At 44.8% G+C, this 25,673-nt stretch overlaps 1 protein-coding gene across 1 annotated transcript in view; it reads right to left on the reverse strand.

Moving 5' to 3' along the window:
* The window catches only part of LOC124545908, a 319,017-nt gene extending 305,969 nt beyond the window's left edge, over positions 1–13,048 (reverse strand). The window contains exon 1 of the mRNA XM_047124869.1: positions 12,737–13,048. Coding sequence (XP_046980825.1) covers positions 12,737–12,995 — 259 coding nt within the window. The 5' untranslated portion in view covers positions 12,996–13,048. The remainder of the gene's footprint in view (positions 1–12,736) is intronic.
* Positions 13,049–25,673: the final 12,625 nt, after the last annotated feature.

A 25,673-nucleotide genomic window follows, 5' to 3' on the forward strand; every position in this document is an offset into this window, starting at 1 on the left:
GCCGAAGCAACTGTGGTGCACCACTGGTCATAGATGAAGGAGGATGGGTACGAGCCAATAGTTGTGCAACTGTTGAGCAACTGAGGGGCTACCAGCAATGTCTCCTCAACGTCCGTTCAGCGAACGTTGCTGCGTATATGCCTCCACAGCAGACGGACTCGAGAGACTCTGTTCATCGGCGATGAAGGCTGGAATTTGCTCCCCAATACCGTAACTAGCGACAGGTGGCCTTTTCAAATGAATCACGTTTTACGCCCATCGGACAGATGGCTATTGGCGAGTACAGCGTCTGAATGTAAACGCTGTGTAACAATCGTCGGAAGGGTCCAGGACGGAGGGCGAAGCGTTATGGTATGGGGACTGTTTTCGTGGCATTTCCTGCGTGATCTCATCATTCTGGAAGACACAATGGATCAACACAAGTGTGTATGTTTCATTAGGGACCATATCAACCCCTGCAAGCAGTTCGTTTTTCCTCGGCAGAATGTCATGTCCCAGCAGGACAATGCAAAGTTTCATACAGCGGGCAGGGTACGTGTGTGGTTCTAAGAGCACCAGGAAGTTTCATATCAGCGCACACTCCGCTGCAGGGTCAAAATCTCATTCTGGAAACATCCCCCAGGCTGTGGCCAAGCCATGTCTCCGCAATATCGTCTCTTCTAGGAGTGCTGGTTCTGCAAGGTTCGCAGGAGAGCTTCTATGAAGTTTGGAAGGTAGGAGGCGAGGTACTGGCAGAATTGAAGCTGTGAGGACGGGTCGTGAGTCGTGCTTGGGTAGCTCAGTTGGTAGAGCACTTGCCCGCGAAAGGCAAAGGTCCCGAGTTCGAGTGTCGGTCCGGCACATACTTTTAATCTGCCAGGAAGCTTCAGCACCAGGAAGAGTTGGCCTTACCCTCCCGGCCACCACACTCCCCGGATTTAAAGCCAGTCAGCGATCTGTGGGACCATTTCAATCAGGCTGTTGGCGCCACCGGTCCTCATCCCTGATATCCCTGCAAGAACCTCGATGACTCTCTTCCTGTACGTCTCGCACCGGTACGCATTGCAAAAGTTAGTTGGTCAAGCCTATGACAGGTGATCAGACTAACGTGATTGGACAGTGTTGTTTTTGATATGAGGGCAGATGTTCAAAAAATGTTCAAATGTGTGAGAAATCTTATGGGACTAAACTGCTAAGGTCATCAGTCCCTAAGCTTACACACTACTTAACCTAAATTATCCTAAGAACAAATACACACACCCATGCCCGAGGGAGGACTCGAACCTCCGCCGGGACCAGCCGTGCAGTCCATGACTGCAGCGCAACAGACCGCACGGCTAATCCCGCGCGGCGAGGGCAGATGACTTGAACTTGATTGCTTGATGGATTGCGTAATTTCACATGGTGTGCAATGCGCTTATCGTTACCCAGCTAATGGTTAGCGCCAATGAGTTTTAAATCGTTAGTAGCAGAAAACAAAATGAAATATTCTCCGAAGCTGCAAACACTAAGGCACCTTACCATGGGCCGGCAACGTGTAGCATAACACTCTGTACAACAGGAAAATACTGATATTTAGGTTAAAAAATTCCAAGAAAAATAGTTAATTGCGTAAATTAATCTCACGATAGTTTTGCTCTACCTACATTTAATGTATATGAGTAACTATCACGTTAGTATTAACCCTGCAGACACGTCGAATGTATTTCAATAAAACGTCTAACTATGAACACCTCTGTCTCTTTCGAAAGACAAAGCCATAGTCAGAATTTAACATCTTCCTTGTTTCGTAAGAAATTGTGGAACAGTTGAAGTGTAGCAGCGATAAAAATGTCCGCACATTGCTCTTTACTACAACGACTCACACAGTAGCTGCTCTGACTTACACGGTAGTTCCCTACGGTCGCAGGTTCGAATCCTGCCTTGGGCATGGATACGTGTGATGTCCTTAGGTTAGTTAGGTTTAAGTAGTTCTAAGTTCTAGGGGACTGATGACATCAGATGTTAATTCCCATAGTGCTCAGAGCCATTTTACACGGTAGTTGGTTGGTAGTTGATAGAGACACCTCATCGTTGTTACAGACAGTTCGCGAAAGACAATTCATAGACACTGGCCACTGATGAATCGTGTGTACAATTAGAGTAATTCCCATCAGCATCAGTTAAGACCTGAAGATCGTGCAGTGAAGCACCGAAAGTGGTAGCCATGTAACAAATAACATCGTAAAGACGGCTGTACGTGTTACATTTTTATTATATTTCACGAAACAGTCTTATGAGACTTCTCGGAGGCCGGATGCTCTTCGTGTCGCCTCCACTTCCACCGCCTTCCTTCCCCCAATTCCGCGGGACATCATGTATGTACCCCATCTAACTTTTACACCATCTGACTGCGTCTAGAGTTACATTTCATGTGGAAGTGTGGGAACGGTGGCGAAAGGTTTTCGAATCGTATTATACACTCCTGGAAATTGAAATAAGAACACCGTGAATTCATTGTCCCAGGAAGGGGAAACTTTATTGACACATTCCTGGGGTCAGATACATCACATGATCACACTGACAGAACCACAGGCACATAGACACAGGCAACAGAGCATGCACAATGTCGGCACTAGTACAGTGTATATCCACCTTTCGCAGCAATGCAGGCTGCTATTCTCCCATGGAGACGATCGTAGAGATGCTGGATGTAGTCCTGTGGAACGGCTTGCCATGCCATTTCCACCTGGCGCCTCAGTTGGACCAGCGTTCGTGCTGGACGTGCAGACCGCGTGAGACGACGCTTCATCCAGTCCCAAACATGCTCAATGGGGGACAGATCCGGAGATCTTGCTGGCCAGGGTAGTTGACTCACACCTTCTAGAGCACGTTGGGTGGCACGGGATACATGCGGACGTGCATTGTCCTGTTGGAACAGCAAGTTCCCTTGACGGTCTAGGAATGGTAGAACGATGGGTTCGATGACGGTTTGGATGTACCGTGCACTATTCAGTGTCCCCTCGACGATCACCAGTGGTGTACGGCCAGTGTAGGAGATCGCTCCCCACACCATGATGCCGGGTGTTGGCCCTGTGTGCCTCGGTCGTATGCACTCCTGATTGTGGCGCTCACCTGCACGGCGCCAAACACGCATACGACCATCATTGGCACCAAGGCAGAAGCGACTCTCATCGCTGAAGACGACACGTCTCCATTCGTCCCTCCATTCACGCCTGTCGCGACACCACTGGAGGCGGGCTGCACGACGTTGGGGCGTGAGCGGAAGACGGCCTAACGGTGTGCGGGACCGTAGCCCAGCTTCATGGAGACGGTTGCGAATGGTCCTCGCCGATACCCCAGGAGCAACAGTGTCCCTAATTTGCTGGGAAGTGGCGGTGCGGTCCCCTACGGCACTGCGTAGGATCCTACGGTCTTGGCGTGCATCCGTGCGTCGCTGCGGTCCGGTCCCAGGTCGACGGGCACGTGCACCTTCCACCAACCACTGGCGACAACATCGATGTACTGTGGAGACCTCACGCCCCACGTGTTGAGCAATTCGGCGGTACGTCCACCCGGCCTCCCGCATGCCCACTATACGCCCTCGCTTAAAGTCCGTCAACTGCACATACGGTTCACGTCCACGCTGTCGCGGCATGCTACCAGTGTTAAAGATTGCGATGGAGCTCCGTATGCCACGGCAAACTGGCTGACACTGACGGCGGCGGTGCACAAATGCTGCGCAGCTAGCGCCTTTCGACGGCCGACACCGCGGTTCCTGGTGTGTCCGCTGTGCCGTGCGTGTGATCGTTGCTTGTACAGCCCTCTCGCAGTGTCCGGAGCAAGTATGGTGGGTCTGACACACCGGTGTCGATGTGTTCTTTTTTCCATTTCCAGGAGTGTAGAAGCGGGACGCAGGTACGAGCCCGGTATTCACCTAGTCGGATATGCAAAACCGCCTAAAAACTGCATCCAGTCTGACCGGCACTTCTGCGATACTCCGCCAAGTGGCTAACACCTGCGACTATCCTATGGCGGGTCCACCACTGCAGGCTGCATTCATCCCATATCTGGGAGAATGCGTACGGAGCAATTTGAAGCCCAACGACCACATAAAAGCAGTCTTCAGAATGGCGTATGTCTGATAATGGAAGAATCCACAGAAAGTGCAGTCCGCACACGAAAGAGATAGTTTACAAAAATCCCGTTGGACCGATACTATAATATTGCTCGCCATTCTGGGATCAGTATTTGGTGGGATTGGTAGAAGAAATAGACAAGATCGAAAGAGCGGCAAGCACAGATTCGTTTAGTACACCCGAACGCGGCACTGTCCTTGTAGACGCTACAAAAGAGGTGTTGTACATCACTGTGTGATTCAATGTTAAAATTCTGAGAGCGAAGTCGCTAGAAGATGCTGCCAATATATTGTTTCCTGTTGGGAAGGTCTATGTTGCGAAAATACTATGAACGTAAAGTCAGAGAGGTTCGAGATCACACGGGGACTTATCAAAAATGCTTCTTCCTTCGCACCATCCGCAACTTTGTAACGAAACGGGGTAAAAGAAACAAAGTACTCTCCGCCACTCACTGTAGTATATTTTGCGAGTATACTTGTAGGACCTACTTAGAAAATGTTATGAAAGGGCCTTCAGTGCGAAAACTATGAAAATTCAATGTCCTGCGTATACTATGCCATAGATATAGTGCAGCAATGTAACAGCTCGTACAAAGAAAGAGAGCCGCGCTAGGTAGCAGCGCGGTCTTAGGTGCCTTGCCACGGTTCGCGCTGCTCTCTCCGTCGGAGGTACGAGTCCTCCCTCGGGCATGTGTGTGTGTGTGTGTGTGTGTGTGTGTGTGTGTGTGTGTGTGTGTGTTGTCCTTACCGTAAGTTGAAGTTAGATTAAGTAATGTGTATGCCTAGGGACTCATGACCTCAGCAGTTTGGTCACGTAGGACTTAACACCACCACAAAGAAAGAGAAGTAATCATTTTTTCCAATGCGCCGTCCATGGTTCAAATGGTTCAAATTGCTCTAAGCACTATGGGACTTAACATCTGAGGTAATCAATCGCCAAGACTTAGAACTACTTAAACCTAACTAACCTAAGGACATCACACACATCCGTGCCCGAGGCAGGATTCGAACCTGCGACCGTAGCAGCAGCGCGGTTCCAGACTGAAGCGCCTAGAACCGCTCAGCCATAGTGGCCGGCGCCATCCACGAATGAAACGTTAATATATGGTACAGTGAACAGTACCCGGCTCCTCCATGAACCATGGACCTTGCCATTGGTGGGGAGGCTTGCGTGCCTCAGCGATACAAATAGCCGTACCGTGGGTGCAACCACAACGCAGGAGTATCTGTTGAGAGGCCAGTCAAACGTGTGGCTCCTGAAGAGGGACACTAGAATTTTCAAAAGTTGCAGGGTCAACAGTCTGGATGATTGGCTGATCTGGCCTTATAATATTAACCAAAACGGCCTTGCTGCGCTGGTACTGCGAACGGCTGAAAGCAAGGGGAAACTACAGCCGTAATTTTTCCCGAGGGCATGCAGCTTTACTGTATGATTAAATTATGACGGCGTCCTCCTGGGTAAAATATTCCGGGGGTAAAATAGCGCCCCATTCCGATCTCTGGGCGGGGACTACTCAGGAGGATGTAATTGTCAGGAGAAACAAAACTGGCGTTCTCCGATCGGAGCGTGGAATGTTAGATCGCTTAATCGGGTAAATAGGTTAGAAAATTTAAAAAGGGAAATAGATAGGTTAAAGCTAGATATGTTGGGAATTAGTGAAGTTCGGTGGCAGGAGGAACAAGACTTCTGGTCAGGTGAATACTGGGTTATAAATACAAAATCAAATAAGGGTAATGCAGGAGTAGGTTCAATAATGAATAAAAAATAGGAGAGCGGATGAGCTACTATGAATGGCATAGTGAACGCGTTATTGCAGCCAAGATAGACACGAATCCCACGCCTACCACAGTAGTACAAGTTTATATGCCAACTAGCGCCGCAGATGATGAAGAGATTGATGAAATGTATGATGTGATAAAAGAAATTATTCAGACAGTTAAGGGGGACGACAATTTAATAGTCATTGGGGACTGGAATTCGATAGTAAGAAAAGGAAGAGAAGGGAAAGTAGTACGTAAATATGGACTGGGGGTAAGGAATGAAAGGGGAAGCCGCCTCGTAGAATTTTGCGCAGTGCCTAACAAAATCATAGCTAACACTTGGCTTAAGAATCATTAAAGAAGGTTACATACGTGGAAGAGGCCTGGAGACACTGGAAGATTTCAGATAGGTTATACAATGGTAAGATAGAGATTTAGGAACCAGGTTTTAAATTGTAAGACATTTCCAGGGGTAGATGTGGACTCTGACGACAATCTATTGATTATGAACTGTAGACTGAAACTGAAGAAACTGCAAAAAGGTGGGAATTTAAGGAGATCAGACATGGATAAACTGAAAGGACCATTGTAGAGAGCTTCAGGCAGAGGAACGATTGAAAACAACAGGGGAAAGAAATCCAGTAGAAGAACAATGGGTAGCTTTGAGAGATGAAATAGTGAAGGCAGAAGAGGATAAAGTAGGTAAAAAGACGAGACTAGTAGAAATCCTTGGGTAACAGGAGAAATATTGGATTTAATTGATGAAAGGAGAAAATATAAAAATGCAGTAAATGAAGCAGGCAAAAACGAATACAAACGTCTCAAAAATGAGGTCGACACGAAGTGCAAAATGGCTAAGCAGGGATGGCTACAGGATAAATGTAAGGATGTAGAGACATTTATCACTAGGGGGAACATACATACTGCCTAAAGGAAAATTAAAGAGACCCTTGGAGGAAAGAGAACCACTTGCATGAATATCAAGAGCTCAGATGGAAACCCAGTTCTAAGCAAAGAAGGGAAAGCAGAAAGATGGAAGGATTATATAGAGGGTTTGTACAAGGGCGATGTACTAACGAAAGACGTCGTAGATGAAGATGAAGTGAGAGATATGATACTGAGTGAAAATTTTAACAGGCCACTGAAAGACCTAAGTCCAAACAAAGTTCCAGGAGTAGACAACATTCCGTTAGAACAACTGATAACCTTGGGAGAGCCAGCCCTGACAAAACTCTACCATCTGGTGAGCGAGATGTATGAGACAGGCGTAATACCCTTGGACTTCAAGATGAATATAATAATTCCAATCCCAAAGAAAGCAGGTGTTGACAGATGTGAAAATTACCGAACTATCAGTTTAATAAGTCACGGATGCAAAGTACTAACACGAATTCTTTACAGACGAATGGAATAACTGGTAGAAGCCGATTTCGAGGAAGGTCAGTTTGGATTCCGCAGAAATGCTGGAACACGTGAGGCAATACTGACCCTACGACTTATCTTAGAAGAAAGAGTAAGGAAAGGCAAACCTACGTTTCCAGCATTTGTATACTTAGAGAAGGCTTTTGACAATGTTGACTGGAATACTCTCTTTCAAATTATGAAGGTGGCAGGGGTCAAATGCAGAGACCGAAAGGCTATTTACAATTTGTACAGAAACCAGATGGCATTATAAGAGTTGAGGGGCATGAAAGGGAAGCGGTGGTTGGGAAGGGAGTGAGACAGGGTTGTAGCCTATCCCCGATGTTATTCAATCTGTATATTGAACAAGCAGTAAAGGAAACAAAAGAAAAATTCAAAGTAAGAATTAAAATCGATGGAGAAGCCTTTGCCACTTGTCGGTGATATTGTAATTCTGTCAGAGACAGCAAAGCACCTGGAAAAGTAGCTGAACGGAATGGACGGCGTCTTGAAACGAGGATGTAAGTTGAACTTCAACAAAAACAAAACGAGGATAATGGAATGTAGTCGAATTAAATCGGGTGATGGTGAGGATATTAGATTAGGAAATGAGACACTTGGAGAGTAGTAAATGAGTTTTGCTGTTTGGGGAGCAAAATATCTGATGATGGTCATAGTAGAGAGGATATAAAATGTAGACTGGCCTGGCAAGGAAAGCGTTTCTGAAGAAGAAAAATTTGTTAACATCGAGTATAGATTCAAGTGTCAGGAAGTCGTTTCTGAAAGTATTTGTATAGAGTGTAGCCATGTATGGAAGTGAAACGTGGGCGATAAATAGTTTAGACAAGAAGAGAATAGAATGTTTTGAAATGTCGTGCTACAGAATAATGATGAAGATTAGATGGGTAGATCACATAACTAATGAGGAGGTATTGAACAGAATTGGGGAGAAGAGAAATTTGTGGCACAATTTGACTAGAATAAGGGATCAGTTGGTAGGACATATTCTGAGGCATCAAGGGATCACCAATTTAGTATTGGAGGGCAGCGTGGAGGGTAAAAATCATAGCGGGACGCCAAGAGATGAATAGACTAAGCAGTTTCAAAAGGATGTAGGTTGCAGTAGATACTGGAAGATGAAGGAGCTTGCACAGGATAGGGTAGCATGGAGAGCTGCATCAAACCAGTCTCAGGACTGAAGATCACAACAACAACAGGACCTTTTAGAAATGGCGGATTCAGTAATCTGTATTAACAATGATTATATCATCAGGTTGCACAGAACAACTGGAATCTGAGATTGGAGATTTCCCTGGTGGATTTCACGTTGGAAATGTTCATGCTTCATGTACCACGCAACAGCTAAGTTTTGATTCGACTATACCCCTATTTTGTTATTCTCTCATTTTTCTTGTTCTCTTATTCGTGCAATACTTGTCCCTCAAGTATTAATTTTTTTAACGGATTTTCAATCAATTTCCAAGCAAGCATGGCTTCATCTTCAGACACTTTATCACTCTTATCGACGAGATACAGCACTGAAAGCACAAATAACACTGCTTAAGTGCTTGATTTGAGAGTAAACCGAAAAAGACAAAAGTAATGGGAAGTAGCGGAAAGGAGAACAGCGAAAAGCATCGACATTGGTGATCACGAAACAGACGAAGTTAAGGGATTCTGTTATCTTGGAGCCAAAATAATCAAAGCCTTTCAGATGTTATGCTACAGAAGAATGTTGAAAATTTCTCCGGAGTATCGGCGAAGAAAGGAACACAATGAAAACACAGGGAAGAGGAAGAGACAGGGTGACAGGATATGTGTTAAGGCATCAGGGAATAACCTCCATTGTAATGGTGCTAGGGGTAACTGTAGGCGTAAAAAGTGTAAAGGAAGACAGATACTGCAGCAGGTCTACGTCCAGCATAACTCAGTACTTAGGGTGCAAGTACCACTCCGAGTTGAACAAGTTACCGCAGCAGAAGAATTCTTGGCGGGTGGCATCAAGCCAGTCAGAAGAATGATGATTCAAAAAAGTGCTTGTTAATGAAGAATGAATATTTCGAAATCGACTGCAAATAAATTTTAAAAAATAAGCACAGCTGTGTAGAAAAACTGTAAGAGATTACGTTTTATTCTCCATAAAAAAAATATTTTACAGCTGACGTCTGCAATTTTCAGCGCCATAGAAGCAGCAGGACGTAAATTTGAACTGTGCGTCGGTGGAACGCAAGGCGAAGTCACCCTCTCGCTAGTCGAGACAGAACGTCAACGTATCGCCACTTCCATTACACCATATTGAGATAAGGTTATGAGATACCATCCGCGATACCAAAAGTATGGACTTGTTACCAGAATTAAAAAGCAATGATAAAGTTTATTTAAAGGTCAAAGTAGAATTCGTAACGGGAAATCCTATCAAAGTTTGCACGGTAAACTCCTGAGATGTTAAGCAATAGGTAAAGCGTCGCTCAAACTTGTCAGAACATCGGCATTTATTTGCTATTTTGTCTTCGTTCTACGTGCCAAATTAACACCAAAAAAGTTTTCATTTCCCCTTTAATAAAGCAGATTTTCTCCGCTGTTAGAAAGGATGCTTAATGAGAATTGTTTCATTAACTTACACTCTCTTTGCTACTCAATATGCGCTTCATCTTCGTCCATGTATTGCGAAACGTATTTCATTTTCGTAGAGAATTTTTCATTTTCGCATATCTGTCACGCTTGTGCGAGACCGGTCGTAAAAAAAGCATTCCAGTCCTATCAACTCCTCAATATATCAGGAGAAAACAGAAAATACTAGAATACAAAGCCTGAGAAGAGACAAAAAGTACAAAATCCGCTACTATAAAATGAGTGCTCGTGACGAGAGTAGGTTATCCTGCTATGTCAGTAGACGCTGCCACCGTCACTCTACCAATGTCAGGTTCAAAACTTTCGTAACGAGAAACCCTTGACGTTGACGTCGCATTGATGTCTTCTGACAATGCCGTCATTTCAAACAACAGCGGCAGCAACAACAACAACAATAATAATAACAATAGAGACGGGCACCGCGAGTAGTCACAGATTTGTTAGAACGGACGGAGAGCGTCATGAAAATTATAAACCTGGACTGGTAGACACTTTAAAACAGGTGCCAATTATTCGGTGAGAATGTCACCATTTGAAATGCACTGCCGGCTGTTTTGATATTCCTCCACCTGCTATCTGTTTTAGCAGTTGCATAGCATATTGTAGTTCCACATGGATACGATGGGTTGCTTACGCAGCCACCTAAATACATAAAACGGTTACTTACCACAAGTTTCTGCTTACTGTAAAATTATGTACACAATAATTTTTTTCCCTGTTTGTAGGTCTAAAGATCATTAATGATGACTTTGATTTACTATAAACACGGCCGCTTTTGGGAGAACCTTTTTCCCACCTTCAGGTGCACAGATTCAGTAGTGACTTGCGAGGTGGTTGCATGCCGTGGAGACTAGACTGCACTGTACAACAGACGGAACTCACTCCGTACCAAAGCGTCACGTCCGCCTGTTCCACAGTGCACTCTGGTGTCTACGGCATGCGACCACCTCTCAGCTGGCTGCGAAATTTGTGCACCTGAAGATGGGAATATTGTTTTCTCCGAAACCGGTCGTTTTTATATTAAATCACGGTCTCGCCATGCATCCCAGACGTGGAAGTTCTGTTCAGGAAATCCTACGTTAAGATTATCAACTTTGATCGAAACTAGCCGTAGCATAACAATAAAAATAAATGTGCGACTGAGACGGCGAAATAAAGGATAAATGTTAGATAACAAAACGGTCGCTGGGTCTGTCGCAAAGAATACGCCGCTTGTCTACAAGAAAGTAGCAACATCAGAAGACTCGTACGTACTCCAGGAGGACCTGCATGGTGCGACAGCTGGCAGCTTTCCCTAAACGTAGATAAATGTAATATAATGCGCATACATAGGGGCAGAAATCCATTCCAGTACGATTATGCCATAGGTGGTAGGTCATTGGAAGCGGTAACGACCGTAAAATACTTAGGAGTTACTATCCGGAGCGATCTGAAGTGGAATGATCACATAAAACAAATAGTGGGAAAAGCAGGCGCCAGGTTGAGATTCATAGGAAGAATTCTAAGAAAATGTGACTCATCGACGAAAGAAGTAGCTTACAAAACGCTTGTTCGTCCGATTCTTGAGTATTGCTCATCAGTATGGGACCCTTACCAGGTTGGATTAATAGAAGAGATAGACATGATCCAGCGAAAAGCAGCGCGATTCGTCATGGGGACATTTAGTCAGCGCGAGAGCGTTACGGAGATGCTGAACAAGCTTCAGTGGCGGACACTTCAAGAAAGGCGTTACGCAATACGGAGAGGTTTATTATCGAAATTACGAGAGAGCACATTCCGGGAAGAGATGGGCAACATATTACTACCGCCCACATATATCTCGCGTAATGATCACAACGAAAAGATCCGAGAAATTAGAGCAAATACGGAGACTTACAAGCAGTCGTTCTTCCCACGCACAATTCGTGAATGGAACAGGGAAGGGGGGATCAGATAGTGGTACAATAAGTACCCTCCGCCACACACCGTAAGGTGGCTCGCGGAGTATAGATGTAGATGTAGATGTAATTGCGTCCTATGAAAGCCTATGTAAAATATTTCTGGAAAGATATTCCCGACTGGAAATGTACGACAACGCCGTAAGTTCCACTCCCGTGACAATCGCGAGGACAAGATTAGACTAACCGCATTGCGAAAGAAATGATCTGTACTGGCCATAGAATACTTTTTATTGAAAGTCACGGTTGGTTCACGTCAACTGAAATACCGACTTACCTGCTGCCGCTCAAGCACCGTCCTGCTTGTGGCACGGTTCTGCTACCCTTTCTTTTTAAATATGCACTACTGCTTTTAGCGCGCTTTTTGTTTACAGCTTGACGTGAATGACGGGGAATGGCTCTAAGACAGTTACCTCTCGGCGATGACACGTTAAAAATAATTTTTATCACCTGACGATGCGTCTTCAGTTGACGCGAAACAGGTTGTGACTTTCAGTAGAAAGTATACTATAACCAGTGTGGGTCATTTATTTCAAAATTTGGTAATTTGTATGCCGATGCCCGCAATTAACATAATTACGTTGCACAACATTCTTTTCGAGCTCCGTACGCTAATGTAACAGGAAGAAACCCTAGTTATTAGGACCTAATACGGGACACAATGGAAAGTACCCTTTGCCTCGCACTTCACAAAGGTTTGTGGAGCACTGATGTGGTAGATGGTGATCAGTAAATTAGGCTAGTAGGTTAGTCAGCTGACGGTGAGGGAATGAGGGGCACCATTTACGGATAGGCGCGACCAAAATGCCCGACATGCTAGGTTTCCGTAGAATGGGGCACAGTGGTGCCTCCAGAGACAATGGACGCGGCGCACGCAAACAAAGCGCAGAGCGGAGCCGCGGTTACTCACCTCCGCAGGCGTCCTTGAAGTCGGTGCAGCAGTCGCCCAGCTTGAGGCAGGCGTGGTCGCAATAGCACGGCTTGTCGCTGAGGTCCTCGATGATGGCGTTGATGGGCGCCTTCTGCACGACGCACGAGGAGTCGCGGCCGGGGCAGCAGAGCTTGGCCTCGCGGCAGCTGCCGGCGGCGGCGCCGCGCCCCGAGGCCACCAGAAGCACGGCAGCGGCGGCTGCGAGCATCGCGGGTGAGCTGGACGTGGAGGGCCCCATGGCGCGCGCGGACTGTGGCGGCGGCGGCGGCGGTCTACGCGGACGAGTTGTTGGCGGGGCGGCAGCGCGGACCCGACTGACTGAGTGGCGTGGCGGGCGGCAGGCCTGGCGCCACGCGGGGCGCGCGCCACGGCGGCAGGTGGTGGGGGAAGCCAGGGGTAGTTGGCGTGGGGGGGGGGGGGGGGGGGGCTTCAGGCCAGCCTGCGGCCGTCAACACTGCCACGACGGGACGGGCCCCGCACACTCTGCCCACACCTTTGTCCCCATCAGAAGTAAATCACCGTGCGGCGTTTGACGGAGGGTGCATTCTGCACCAGATTCCTCCCTGCGAAATACCATCCACCCCTGGGTTCGTGCATTGGTTTGAAATACTGCGTTACTACAGAAAACGCGAAAAGCGATCACTGCTATTTTGATAACAATGCCGACAGAAACGATCAACAAACACATGGCATAAAACCTGGTACAGCGCCGGTGAGACAATAATGGCGCCTCCCTCTGTGTCTGCAGTAGAGTTGGGCAACACGATTCTTTTTCCCGATTCGATTCCTACGATTCAATCCTACACTGCGAATCTTACATCTTACTCATTCTACATCTTACTCACAGATGACAGGACATGCCTGAAATTGTCAGTGGGGTTAGAATCGAACTGTGTCATGATATGCCAGAAATAGTTCATTTATGAGTAAACATGCATATGATGTTACAAGCGTGATTCTCGATTTATACGTGTAATGCCTTAATTGATGAAAGGTCACGTTTGATTTGATTGCATCTATTGTTTTCTTTCAGTATGTCAGGAATGAGGAGTCGATTTGTGCGAAAGGTGGTGCATAATTACATGGTATGCCAGTTTGGTTGTGTGGCTTGAACGTATCTAACTACAGACGTCTGTTTTATAGTAACAAAATCTAGCAGTGAGGCAGACGTGGTTTGGCCCATACCATCCTATGTTTTTCTGTGCTAAGATGTCTTTCCAAGTCCACATCACCCTCGTAATTCGTAACGCAGCTGACAGCCCTCCCACAAGGCAAATTTAGCTTAACTTTCATTTCCTCTAAATACAAAGCATAGGTATTTTGCTTTTAATTTCTCTGAGAACTTGCCGCTGTCACTACTATTTACGTGACACTGCCAAGTGTCAGCTTGGTTTTCACGAGTAATATTACATCCCACGAACTTCGTTTGTTCGTTCCGAGCTTCCTTTCCTCCACTTCACTGCCATCTGGCGGTCGTAATCATTCGGCGCGACTCGGCATGATTCGGAAGTTGCCTTCGAAGCATAGCGTACTAAGAATCGATGAATCGTTGCAACTTGGATTCGTCACGACTCGGGAACACACAATCGTTCGTATGATTCTTTTGAACGACGATTCGTCCGTATCACGATTCGATTCTTACGATTCTTCATTTAGAGTCGTTCAAATGAACGACTCATTCACGAATCGCCGCAACTCTAGTGTGCAGTGGCTTAACGTAGGCGTGTACGTGTATTGTACAAGACTTGCCCCCACCTGCCCAATGCGATGGTTTCCCGCTGTCGTCGCCGGATATCCGTTGCATTACGAGAAAATGGCACCAACAAAAGTCGGGAAATATTTTCACAAGCTGACGTACCAATGAAGTGCAGTGCTCCATTTGCTTTAAAAGATTAAAGATTTGTCTACCATTTATATAAAAAAATAAAAACCGGAGAAAATTAACGGTAGCAGTAATAAATGAAAAACTTAACAGCAATTCATTCATAGTATAAAAAGAGAAAGTAGATATCTACTGCCTGTGTCTACTCCTCTGCTCCGATTCTCTTAGTGCCTTACAATCATTGCAGAAACTGTACCCAACTGAGGAGATGGTCCAGCTGACATATGACCAACTGTACTTGCTCCAACGGCAGGGTAAGGAGGTATCCTTCTGCTGGGTGCCTGGTCATGTAGGAATATGGGGCTACCAAGGAGGCCTGCAGAGAGCAGGATGTGGTCCAGTGTCCTATTCCCTTGCAATCTGTCACCTCTGAACTCCACAAGAAGTGCATGGAGTTGTAGGAGGAAGAATGGCTGGCGGTGACGGCCAATAAACTGCGGCTGGTGAAGTCAACAACTCGGCCGTGGCGTTCCTCCCGCCGGTTGCTCAGGCGGGAAAAGTGACCCTCACGCGTCTTAGCATTGGGCACTGTCATCTCACACATAGCTTTCTATTACGGCGGGAGGATCCCCCGTTTTGTGATGCTTGTGGTGTGCGCATCTCTGTCCGGCACATTTTAACAGACTGCATTTTATACCGTGATGCAAGGGCAGAACGACAAGTTGATGGGGATCTGCCCTGTGTTTTAGCTAGTGTGAGACGTGCGTGTCTTGGGTTTTAAAGCTTTGTGTTGTGTCAGGACTCTGGCCTAAACTTTTAGGCTGGAGGTTTTAGTGTATTGCAAAGTGGCTGGCTCCTCCCTTTTTTCCTTGCGGTCAGTCAGCCACTTCCATCTGCTATATTGTTTTAGCTCCCTCTGCCACTTCCATCCTGTGTTGTCTATGTGTTACTGCTGGCGGCATGCTTCGTCCCACGCTTCGGTGTGGGTAGGCACATATTTTTCCAAACTTGTTACCCGTGATTTACGTTCTCTTTTATCTTACTGTTCTGAGTCTTTTCTTGACACCCGTCTCAATCTGTTACTGAGCGGGCGCTGAAGACCTTGCTGTCGTGCGCCCATACAACCCTCTCCATCCGTCCATTTATTCGCTTGTAGTCCTTGAAAACGGACAAATTAACACGAAAAACTGTTCTCCAACTTCTCCTAGTAGGACTAACAATTCTCAATGCAAAAATAGTCGTTTGATCCTCTCTTACAACATGATTTTGAGCAGAGTTAAAAAAAAAAAAAAAAAAAAAAAAAAAAAAAGGAATAGAGCAGCCAGTGACCATTTTTCGAGAAAATCAGCGAACGGCGAACAGACTTAGTTTTCTCTTTCTTTCCTATTTAATTTAGTATTTTGACTCTACGTATCTTGAAAGTGAATGAGTCAATATTTGTCAATCCGTCTTCGATTTCTGAATTCGTTATTGTAAATGGTAGGAATAAAAAACCGAAAATCGGTTATTTCAGAAATAAGTTATTTTGAATGGTTTTGGCAGTCCAGTCAAACTGACATGGAAATAAACCGCTATAATCCAAAACCGGTCGTTTGAGTGATAACCTCCATCCCTAAGCTGGAACTACGGGATAGGGTTCGGCTGCAGACATTCTCCCAGTTGCCGTTGTATGTGACTAGGCGAGAGCTGTTCCATTGGCGGCCAGTGGACGGTTGCAACTGGTAGTTTCGACAGATAAAAGGAAATTCTGAGTGGCTCCAAAGCGTTTAATAACACTGCTCCAAAGAGATCAGCACACGCATGCACTTCGCTTTTTTGTGTTCAGCCTAGTAAGATTTTCGCTGAAGAAAATAAGTACTAGTTTCCTGCTAGCCTTTTAAAAGAACGGTACATCAAAGTCTTGTAAAAATTTAATACATCCTAATGGAATCTTATTCCCCTGAGGGATTTTTCTGCAGAAATGTCTTGCATGTATATGCCTGGGGTATCAAATATAAAAAGATTGTACTACCCTCTGTTACCTTCACTAACAAAATGACTAAATGTTCTCTCTTTCATACAAGGATCCGATCACAAGAGTCGATAACTGGGAATCACATACCATACTCATTGCTACAAGTGGCATTCACACATTAACTTTGTTCACTTTAGAGGGAACTTGGCATAGTTAGAAATAAGCATGCTATGCTGTCACACATGTACTAGTGAAACTAAGCAGTGTACTAGATTTATAACCAGTCAACGCATTGCAGCCACTTCCTTCTAACTAAACCATGAAAATTTTTCTTCAAATTAGATAATCTCCGGTACCTGTAATGTTTATTAACATTGCAGCTAATTACCGGCAATCTATTGTCATTCAAAACAAAATTTGTGTTACCAAAATCAATAAGACAAACTTATCATATTTGTCATCATACGCATATAATCATAACACGTAAAAGAAAACAAGGTGTTGAAGAGGAAAGTAGTGTCAGGAATAATTAAGAACTGCTTCACTTGACGTTTTCTATCACTGTTTCTCCAAGAAGTGTCGATCGCAAGAGGGAAGCAGAAACTTTGACTTCATTTCATACATCATAATCGACGTTTTTCGAAAGGCTACAACTGTCATTCTTCCTTTAAATAATGAAACACTCCACCACTTACATATTTTTTTCATGCTTAGCATGACGCGTTTAGAGAATGTGTCAGTGTTATGATCAGATATTTACATTAGTATTTTGCGTGTTGTGTAGCCTGTCTTGCTCCGTAGTCGTCTCTCCAAGTTTATAAAATGCTGCGCCTCCTCCACCTTGCAGAAAACCCCATACACGGAAAACATCAGTTATATTGTTTGCGAAATTTCACGCTGTGTGTGTGTTTCTGCGTAATGTAGGAGCCACAATACGATACCTTACAGTTTCAAAAAGAAAACACAGTACAGTGCAACAGAGGCACAACACACGTACAAACAGCACTCAAAATACTTACGTAAATATTTGCGCTAGACAATGAGAATAAATTCTCGAAACGCGTAGTGCTAAGCATGAAAATATAACTTCCGGGTGCACTGTTTCATTATTTAAATCAGAAACATTTGAGCAACGCGAAGAGAGCAAAGGCGTTAACTAGCGCTCCAGGTAGTCAAACATCGAAACACGCGAAATATGCATTCGAATAAGGCAAAGTGTCATGACGGTCGAAACTAACGCGAAGTTGTGCATGACAGGTAGAGACAGTCGGTTGTAACAGCTGTACTCGAACGGAACCTCCTATTTCACCCCCGGATGGCCGGGGGGAAGGAAATGGCCGCGCCCATTCAAAGGAACCATCCCGGAATTTGCCTGAAGCGATTTAGGGAAATCACGGAAAAGTAAATCAGGCTGGCAGATTGCGGGTTTGAACCGTCGCCCTCCCGGATGCGTATCCAGTGTGCTAACCACTGCGTCTCCTCGCTCGGTGAGACGGGGAATATTGCGTTCTCACCTCGGCAGAGAAGCAACACCAGAATGGGGCGGTGAGGAGAGCCCACTGACCTTAAGCTCGTAGCAAATTCATCAGAAACATTCCAGCCCTTCTAAATCTGCCCACCTGTTGCTGAAGTTCTACATCTACATGGATCCTCTGCAAATCACATTAAGTGCCTGGCAGAAGGTTCATCGAACCACCTTCACAATTCTCTATTATTCCAATCTCTTATAGCGCGCGGAAAGAACGAACACCTATATCTTTCCGTACGAGCTCTGATATCCCTTATCGTGTTGATCGTTTCTCACTGTGTAGATTTGTGTCAACAAAATATTTTTGCATTCAGAGGAGAAAGATGGTGATTGGAATTTCACGAAAAGATTCCGCCGCAACGAAAAGCGCCTTTCTTTTAATGATTTCCAGCCGAAATCCTATATCATTTCACAGACACTCTCCCCCATATTTCGCGATGATACAAAACGTGCTGTCCTTCTTTGAACTGTTTCGATGTACTCCCTCAGTCCTATTTGTAAGGATCCCACACCGCGCAGCAGTATTCTAAAAGAGGACGGACAAGCGTAGTGTAGGCAGTCTCCTTAGTAGGCCTGTTACATTTTCTAAGTGTCCTACCAATAAAACGCAGCCTTTGGTTAGCCTTCCCCACAACATTTTCTATGTGTTCTTTCCAATTTAATTGTAATACCTAGGTATTTATTTGAATTTACGGCTTTTAGATTAGAATGATTTATCGTGCAACCGAAGTTTAACGAGTTCCTTTTAGTGCTGATGTGGATGACCTCATACTTTTCGTTATTTGGGGTCAACTGCCACATTTCGCACCATTCAGATATTTTTTTCTAAATCGTCTTGCGATTTGTTTTGATCTTCTGATGACTTTATTAGTCGATAAACGACAGCGTCATCTGAAAACAACCTAAGACGGTTGCTCAGATTGTCTCCCAAATCGTATATATAGATAAGGAACAGCAAAGGGCCTGTAACACTGCATTGGCGAAACCCCAGAAATCACTTCTGTTTTACTCGATGACATTCCGTCAGTTACTGTGAACTGTGACCTCTCTGACAGGAAATCGCAAATCCAGTCACATAACTGAGACGATATTCCATAAGCACGCAATTTTATTGCGATCCGCTTGTGTGGTACAGTGTCAAAAGCCTTCCGGAAATCCAGGAATACGGAATTGATCTGAAATCCCTTGTCAATAGCACTCAGCACTTCATGTGAATAAAGAGGTAGTTGTGTTTCACAGGAACGATTTTTTCTAAACCCATGTTGACTGTCTCTCAATAGACCGTTTTCTTCGAGGTAATTCATAATGTTCGAACACAATATACGTTCCAAAATGCTGCTTCATAAGGACGTTAATTTAGTGCATTACTCCTACTACCTTTATTGAATATTGGTATGACCTGTGCAACATTCCAGTCTTAGGGTACCGATCTTTCGTCGAGCGAACGGTTGCACATGATTGTTAAACATGGAGCTAATGCATCAGCATACTCTGAAGGGAATCTAATTGGTATACAGTCTGGACCAGAAGACTTGCTTTTATTAAGTGACTTAAGTTGCTTCACAACTCCAAGGACATTTTCTTCTACGTTACTCATGTTGGCAGCTGTTCTTGATTCGAATTCTAGAATATTTACTTCGTCTGCTTTTGTGAGGGGATTTCGGAAGCCTGAGTTTAGTAACTCTGCTTTGGCAGCACTGTTTTCGATAGTATCTCCATTGCTATCGCGCAGAGAAGGCATTGGTTGTTTTTTGCCGCTAACATACTTCACATACGACCAGACTCTCATTGGATTTTCTGCCAAGTTTCGTTGTGGAAACCGTTATAAGCATCTCGCATTGAAGTTCGCGGTAAGTTAATGTGCAGGGTAAACGCTACACCTCAACCAAGACCAGGTAGAGCTCATGTTCTGACGGACAGATGTTCAAATGTGTGTGAAATCTTACGGGACTTAACTGCTAAGATCATCAGTCCCTAAGCCTACACACTACTTAACCTAAATTATCCTAAGGACAAACACACACCTCCATGCCCGAGGGAGGACTCGAACCTCCGCCAGGACCAGCCGCACAGTCCTTGACTGCAACGCCTCAGACCGCTCGGCTAATCCCGCGCGGCCTCTGACGGACAGGGACCGTCGATCATAGCGGAGGGTAGTTGTAAAAGAAACAGCTCGAACTCAACAGAAGGAATAAGTCGATTTGCAAAGTCCACCTAGCACAGTGGATGTCGTCAGGTATGCTCTATATTGTTGGAGCAGCTCCTCATAATCCAAGCATTTCTGTAGTAAGTGTTAAGCAACGTTTGCAGTGACGTAATGCTTGACGTTGCCGGACAGTGGATGGCTGGAAACGAGTGATCTGGAGTGATGAGTCACGCTATCCCCTGTGGAATTGCGATGGAAGGGTTTGCGTTTCGTGAATGCACGGAGAACTTCACTCGCCTTCATGTATTGTGTCATCAGTGAACTAGCAGGCGCTGTTTTGGTAGGGGGCAAGGGTATGGTCCCCTCGTTGCACTTCTGAAAACGGTAAATGCGGAAGGATATGAACAAAATGGTTCAAATGGCTCTGAGCACTATGGGACTCAACTGCTGAGGTCATTAGTCCCCTAGAACTTAGAACTAGTTAAACCTAACTAACCTAAGGACATCACAAACATCCATGCCCGAGGCAGGATTCGAACCTGCGACCGTAGCGGTCTTGCGGTTCCAGACTGCAGCGCCTTTAACCGCACGGCCACTTCGGCCGGCGATATGAACAGATTGTATCTATATGTACGACCTTTTGTTCCTCCGAGCATCACAGCGTTCCGTAGGTATTCTCATGACCACTCATGACTTATGAAGTGTACGAGGGGTGTTCAATAAGTAATGCAACAACATTTTTTCCTAAAATTAAGTTGCTTTTACTCAGGATTCCAGTTCGCCATGAAATCTGGTTTCGCAGGACAGAGCGGATCAGGTTGTGGAAAGGTGCCAAGATTGATTACTGTTAGTTATACAAGAACACACACAACTTGTAAGTAGGCTATTTAGGTTTTCTTATTGGTAACGCCACGTAGCGCTCTGTATGAAATTCACTGGCTGTGCTGTGTGCTGTCTGTGGCTAGTTTGCATTGTTGTCTGCCATTGCAGTGTTGGGCAGCTGGATGTGAACAGCGCGTAGCGTTGCACAGTTGGAGGTGAGCCACCCGCAGTGGTGTAAGTGGGGAAGTGAGATGGCTGTTTTTTGAGAGCGGATGATCTGGACGTGTGTCCATCAGAGACAGTACTTTTGTAAGACTGGATGTTGTGAGGCGGCGGATAAGTTGTAAAAATAAATTGCTGTATAAATGCTTGCATGTTGAATCAGTTTCAGGCTTTTAGAATGTTGTTAATGCTGTCTTTCGCCGTTCTCAACACTGGCTCTCTATTTGCTTTTTAGCACCCAGAAAGTGATTTAACAAAACGTGAAGCCTGTAATTAGAGATCCTAGTGCCCACTTCATCTGAGAATACCATTATAGCTGCAGCTTATAGCTCTGAGGAATTAGGAGATTGTCCGGGATTTCTAATCAAAAACGATTTTCCAAAATAGTTGAGTATATTCAGAAATTCACTGATAAAAACACAAGTATCCCTACAACCTAACTAACAGAGCAGTTCAGAGTCCAATGCGCTGATGCAACTATAAATGTCCGAATTAAATGTTAAAAAGAATGCTCGCCATAATTTATTGAGAGTATTTCATCAAACGCCACGCTAAATAATTGGTAGAATGTCTGTCCCGCGACGGCACGTGAAAATACGACAATACGCAAACTGAAGCTAGATAATGAAAATCATCCCAGAATTAACCCTTCACTTGAAATCATTTCATGGTTCCGCGTATCTCTAGTAACTTAATACGGCACCCGAGGCTGTTTGTAGCAGTGATACCGATGCGACGCGACTCCCGACACAGATGGCGTGTTATTCAGCGTCTGGAGAGAACTGGGGCCTTGCTTCCTCGCGCAGCGTTCTTATATATAAAGCCGCGGTGCGGACGGCTAAGGGAACGCCTGATCAAATCGGCTCTCCTGACTAGCCGCTGGGCTAGTAACGCACCACTTCAAGTTACATAATAATTTATAGCTTCTTTTGCTGATGGCCGATGAAGCTCTTAATTTAAACGTGCATTCAGCACGCAGGTAAGTATTGATAATAAATTTTTGATGTGGCTAAGTTAAATATTTTGGGCGAGAGAATTAATTAAATTACACTGCACGCAGTAGATGAGCTCTGAACTGGCCCTTTTGAGATCCGCTATCGCTATAATTTTATAGGTATTCAAAAGAAACTTTTCACATCTTCATAGTCATAGCGGACCTCCATCCTATTTAAATCTAAACATCCTAGCCTTATTTATTAGCCTACTTAATCTATCTTGCTTCCTTCAGTTTTGAGACGAAAACCACAAAATCATGAATTTCCACTAAAATCTTAATTTGTGAAATCCAAAGTACTGTTTTTATTAAATCATTCTGAAAGATGAATCTAAATATAAATTTTGAAGTCTCTAGCTCTTTTCTGTTGCGACAATGATTTTTTCAGAAAAACGTCCAAATTTCGAAAATGGCTGAAGTTATCGAACTGATATTTAACATATATTAATTTAGTATTACTTCTGACATGCCAGAAAAGTTTTAGGTTCTTTGCTTGATTTTTAAAGTATTGCGCAACATTTATGACGTCAGAGCTAGTTACAGCAGACTGACTGGCACACAATGGAAAGACTGATGTGAATTTACTACAGCGTGAGTAGGCTGCTTCCCTACAATGTCACGAACTGCTATATATATTATGATTTTTGAACACTATTAAGGTAAATACATTGTTTGTTCTCTATCAAAATCTTTCATTTGCTAACTATGCCTATCAGTAGTTAGTGCCTTCAGTAGTTAGAATCTTTTATTTAGCTGACAGTAGTGGCGCTCGCTGTATTGCAGTAGCTTGAGTAACGAAGATTTTTGTGAGGTAAGTGATTTGTGAAAGGTATAGGTTAATGTTAGTCAGGGCCATTCTTTTTTAGGGTTTATTAAAAGTCAGACTGCGTTGCGCTAAAAAATATTGTGTGTCAGTTTAGTGTTGATCAGAATAAGTAAAGAGAGTAATGTCTGAGTATGTTCAATTTTGCTCAGCTGTTTGAAAAGCAAATAATGTAAGAGGTTTATCAGCACAGTCATTCATAAATTTTCCTAAGGGGACGTTTCAAACTTTATTCCTCAAACCAATACGCAGTTTTCTCTTTAAAACAACAAAGACCAATTCACGGCTGAGGGCTCAAGTTACTCCTCCAGAATAAGTTTAAATTATTGCTTTTAGAACACTAGGATTTAGAGTAACGGCTGAAGGCTTTACTTAACTAAAATTGCAGTATCTTCTCGCCTAAAGGGCGAAATAATATTTGAGACCAGCTAAGGAAATTCTTTAAATGCCAAGCATTTACAAGTTCCGGCTAAAGGCCATATTAAGTAAAATTTAAGTTAATTCTTCAGCTGAAAGCCCAATAAAAAAATTTTTACATAATAAAAGAGAGGCTTTAAAGATAAGCTTTTAAACAGTACAACAGAAAAACATCTTAAGAAAACTTGAAGTATCTTGTCGGCTGAAGGTCCAAACAATTACTCAAGAATAATTAAAGACAAGATAAACATTTGCAGAACACGGCTGAAGGCAGTTTCAAGACTCCAAGATACTGAATGACAAACCTTCGGACAAGGATTTACATTTTAAAGGCACAGATCCAGAAACAAACGCGGCTGAAGGCCTAAATCAGAGCAACAAGAATTTTAAATGAAAGACGGCTGAAGGTTCTAGGCGCTGCAGTCTTGAAGCGCGCGACCGCTACGGTCGCAGGTTCGAATCCTGCCTCGGGCATGAATGTGTGTAATGTCCTTTGGTTGGTTGAGTTTAAGTAGTTCTAAGTTCTAGGGGACTGATGACCTCAGAAGTTAAATCCCATAGTGCTCAGAGCCATTTGAACCATTTTTTGAGCAGCTGAAGGCCTAATCTTACAATAGTTGACATGAAGTTAGGCTGAAGGGCATATACTAAACATAAAACAGACAATATTGATACACGGCTGAAGGCCTGGCACAGTACCTGCGACCAAGTAAAATGAGAATCACAAACAACGAACAGTGGTGTTCAGGAGTGTTCCAAGGGTTGGCCTGGAGAGGAAGCTCTGATCACAGTTTAGGTGAGACTGGCAGCCAAGCGTAACACTAAACAATCGGGTGGCAACACTACCTAGGGACGGCTGAAGAACCAACCAACAGCCTGATCAATTCCCTTCCACCCGATACATTCGCTGCTAAATTTCATCCGACCGGCTGACTACTGCAGTAGGCAGACAGCATTCATCTGCTCAGTGGAAATAACAGAAGCTACACACTGTTCCACGTAAACACGCACTTCCACAAGAACTCGAACAATCGTAAAAGCAATCACTGTGGAACAACAAGGACGAATCAATTCGACACACAGAGAGTTTCCACTAGCGGTCGGCGATCAAATACACGTCTTCCGATGAGACGACCAACCCAGGTCGTTCCCAATGAAGTTACGTGGGTCGGGAACGGTCGGGCGAGTCTTGGAAGTCCGAAGCTGACTGCAGCTCCAACTCGACTCAAATCGATGTCGAAATTAGGATATTAATACCTTGAGCTGCTGACGGGCGTTGATATATAGCAAAGGGGACAGGTGAAAATTTGTGCCCCAACCATTACTCGAACCCGGGATCTCTTGATTACATGGCAGACAGTCTATCCACTTGAGCCACCGAGGGCACAGAGGACAGTGCGACTGCAGGGTCTATTTCGCGCACGCCTCTCACGAGACCCAAATTCTCACCTTGTATCTTCACACACTATGAGAGGTGGCAGAAGCCCCCTCTTATATTTCTATCTTACTCTGAGTAATTCGATTTTCCTCTAATTGCATGCAGTGAAAAGTTGCTATTCCTTCACACGCGGACTTTCCACGCAGCGTCTCTCGTCAGCCAGGTGGTCCGGTGACAGGCGGCCACTGATGATCTTGAAAGGGTTAAGCCGACGGGTGTGAGGGAGTCGAGTGAATGCTTTCCAGACGCCGACATATAATAGCGGCGGAGACACGCCCGCAGGGGCCTGAAGGAGCGGCTGGGCTAGAGATTCCGTTACTTCGCAGAAACTTAGCGAAAACACGTTCTGGCGGGCTACCAGCGAGGCGTGGGAATGACTTGTGTTCCCAAGCAGTCTTGGCGGGCAAATTCCCGCGTGTTCTGCAAAATCGTAACTGTGATTGGCTTGCTCAGGGCATAGCTCCGTGACGTAGCAAAATCGGCGCAGAAATTGGCGCCAAGAATTTCCATTGGTGGAATCGTAGTGCTTCGGCAATAGAGTGGAATTTTCCGCCGGTTTTCGAGTTGCTGATTGGAACATTTAACCACGGCCACTGTCGTGGGGGCGGGAATGTTCTGTGTCTGGCTTGTATGGGTGCTCTAGAGAGGGTCGGCTTCTCCTTTCGGTCGGAGTAGGTTACAAGACTGAGCTCTCGCTGCTCTGGACAGCCTGCCTTCCGTTGGGTGTCTAATATACTTTTATTTGATTGT

Source organism: Schistocerca americana, chromosome 8 (assembly GCF_021461395.2).
Source record: "Schistocerca americana isolate TAMUIC-IGC-003095 chromosome 8, iqSchAmer2.1, whole genome shotgun sequence".
NCBI lineage: Eukaryota > Metazoa > Arthropoda > Insecta > Orthoptera > Acrididae > Schistocerca > Schistocerca americana.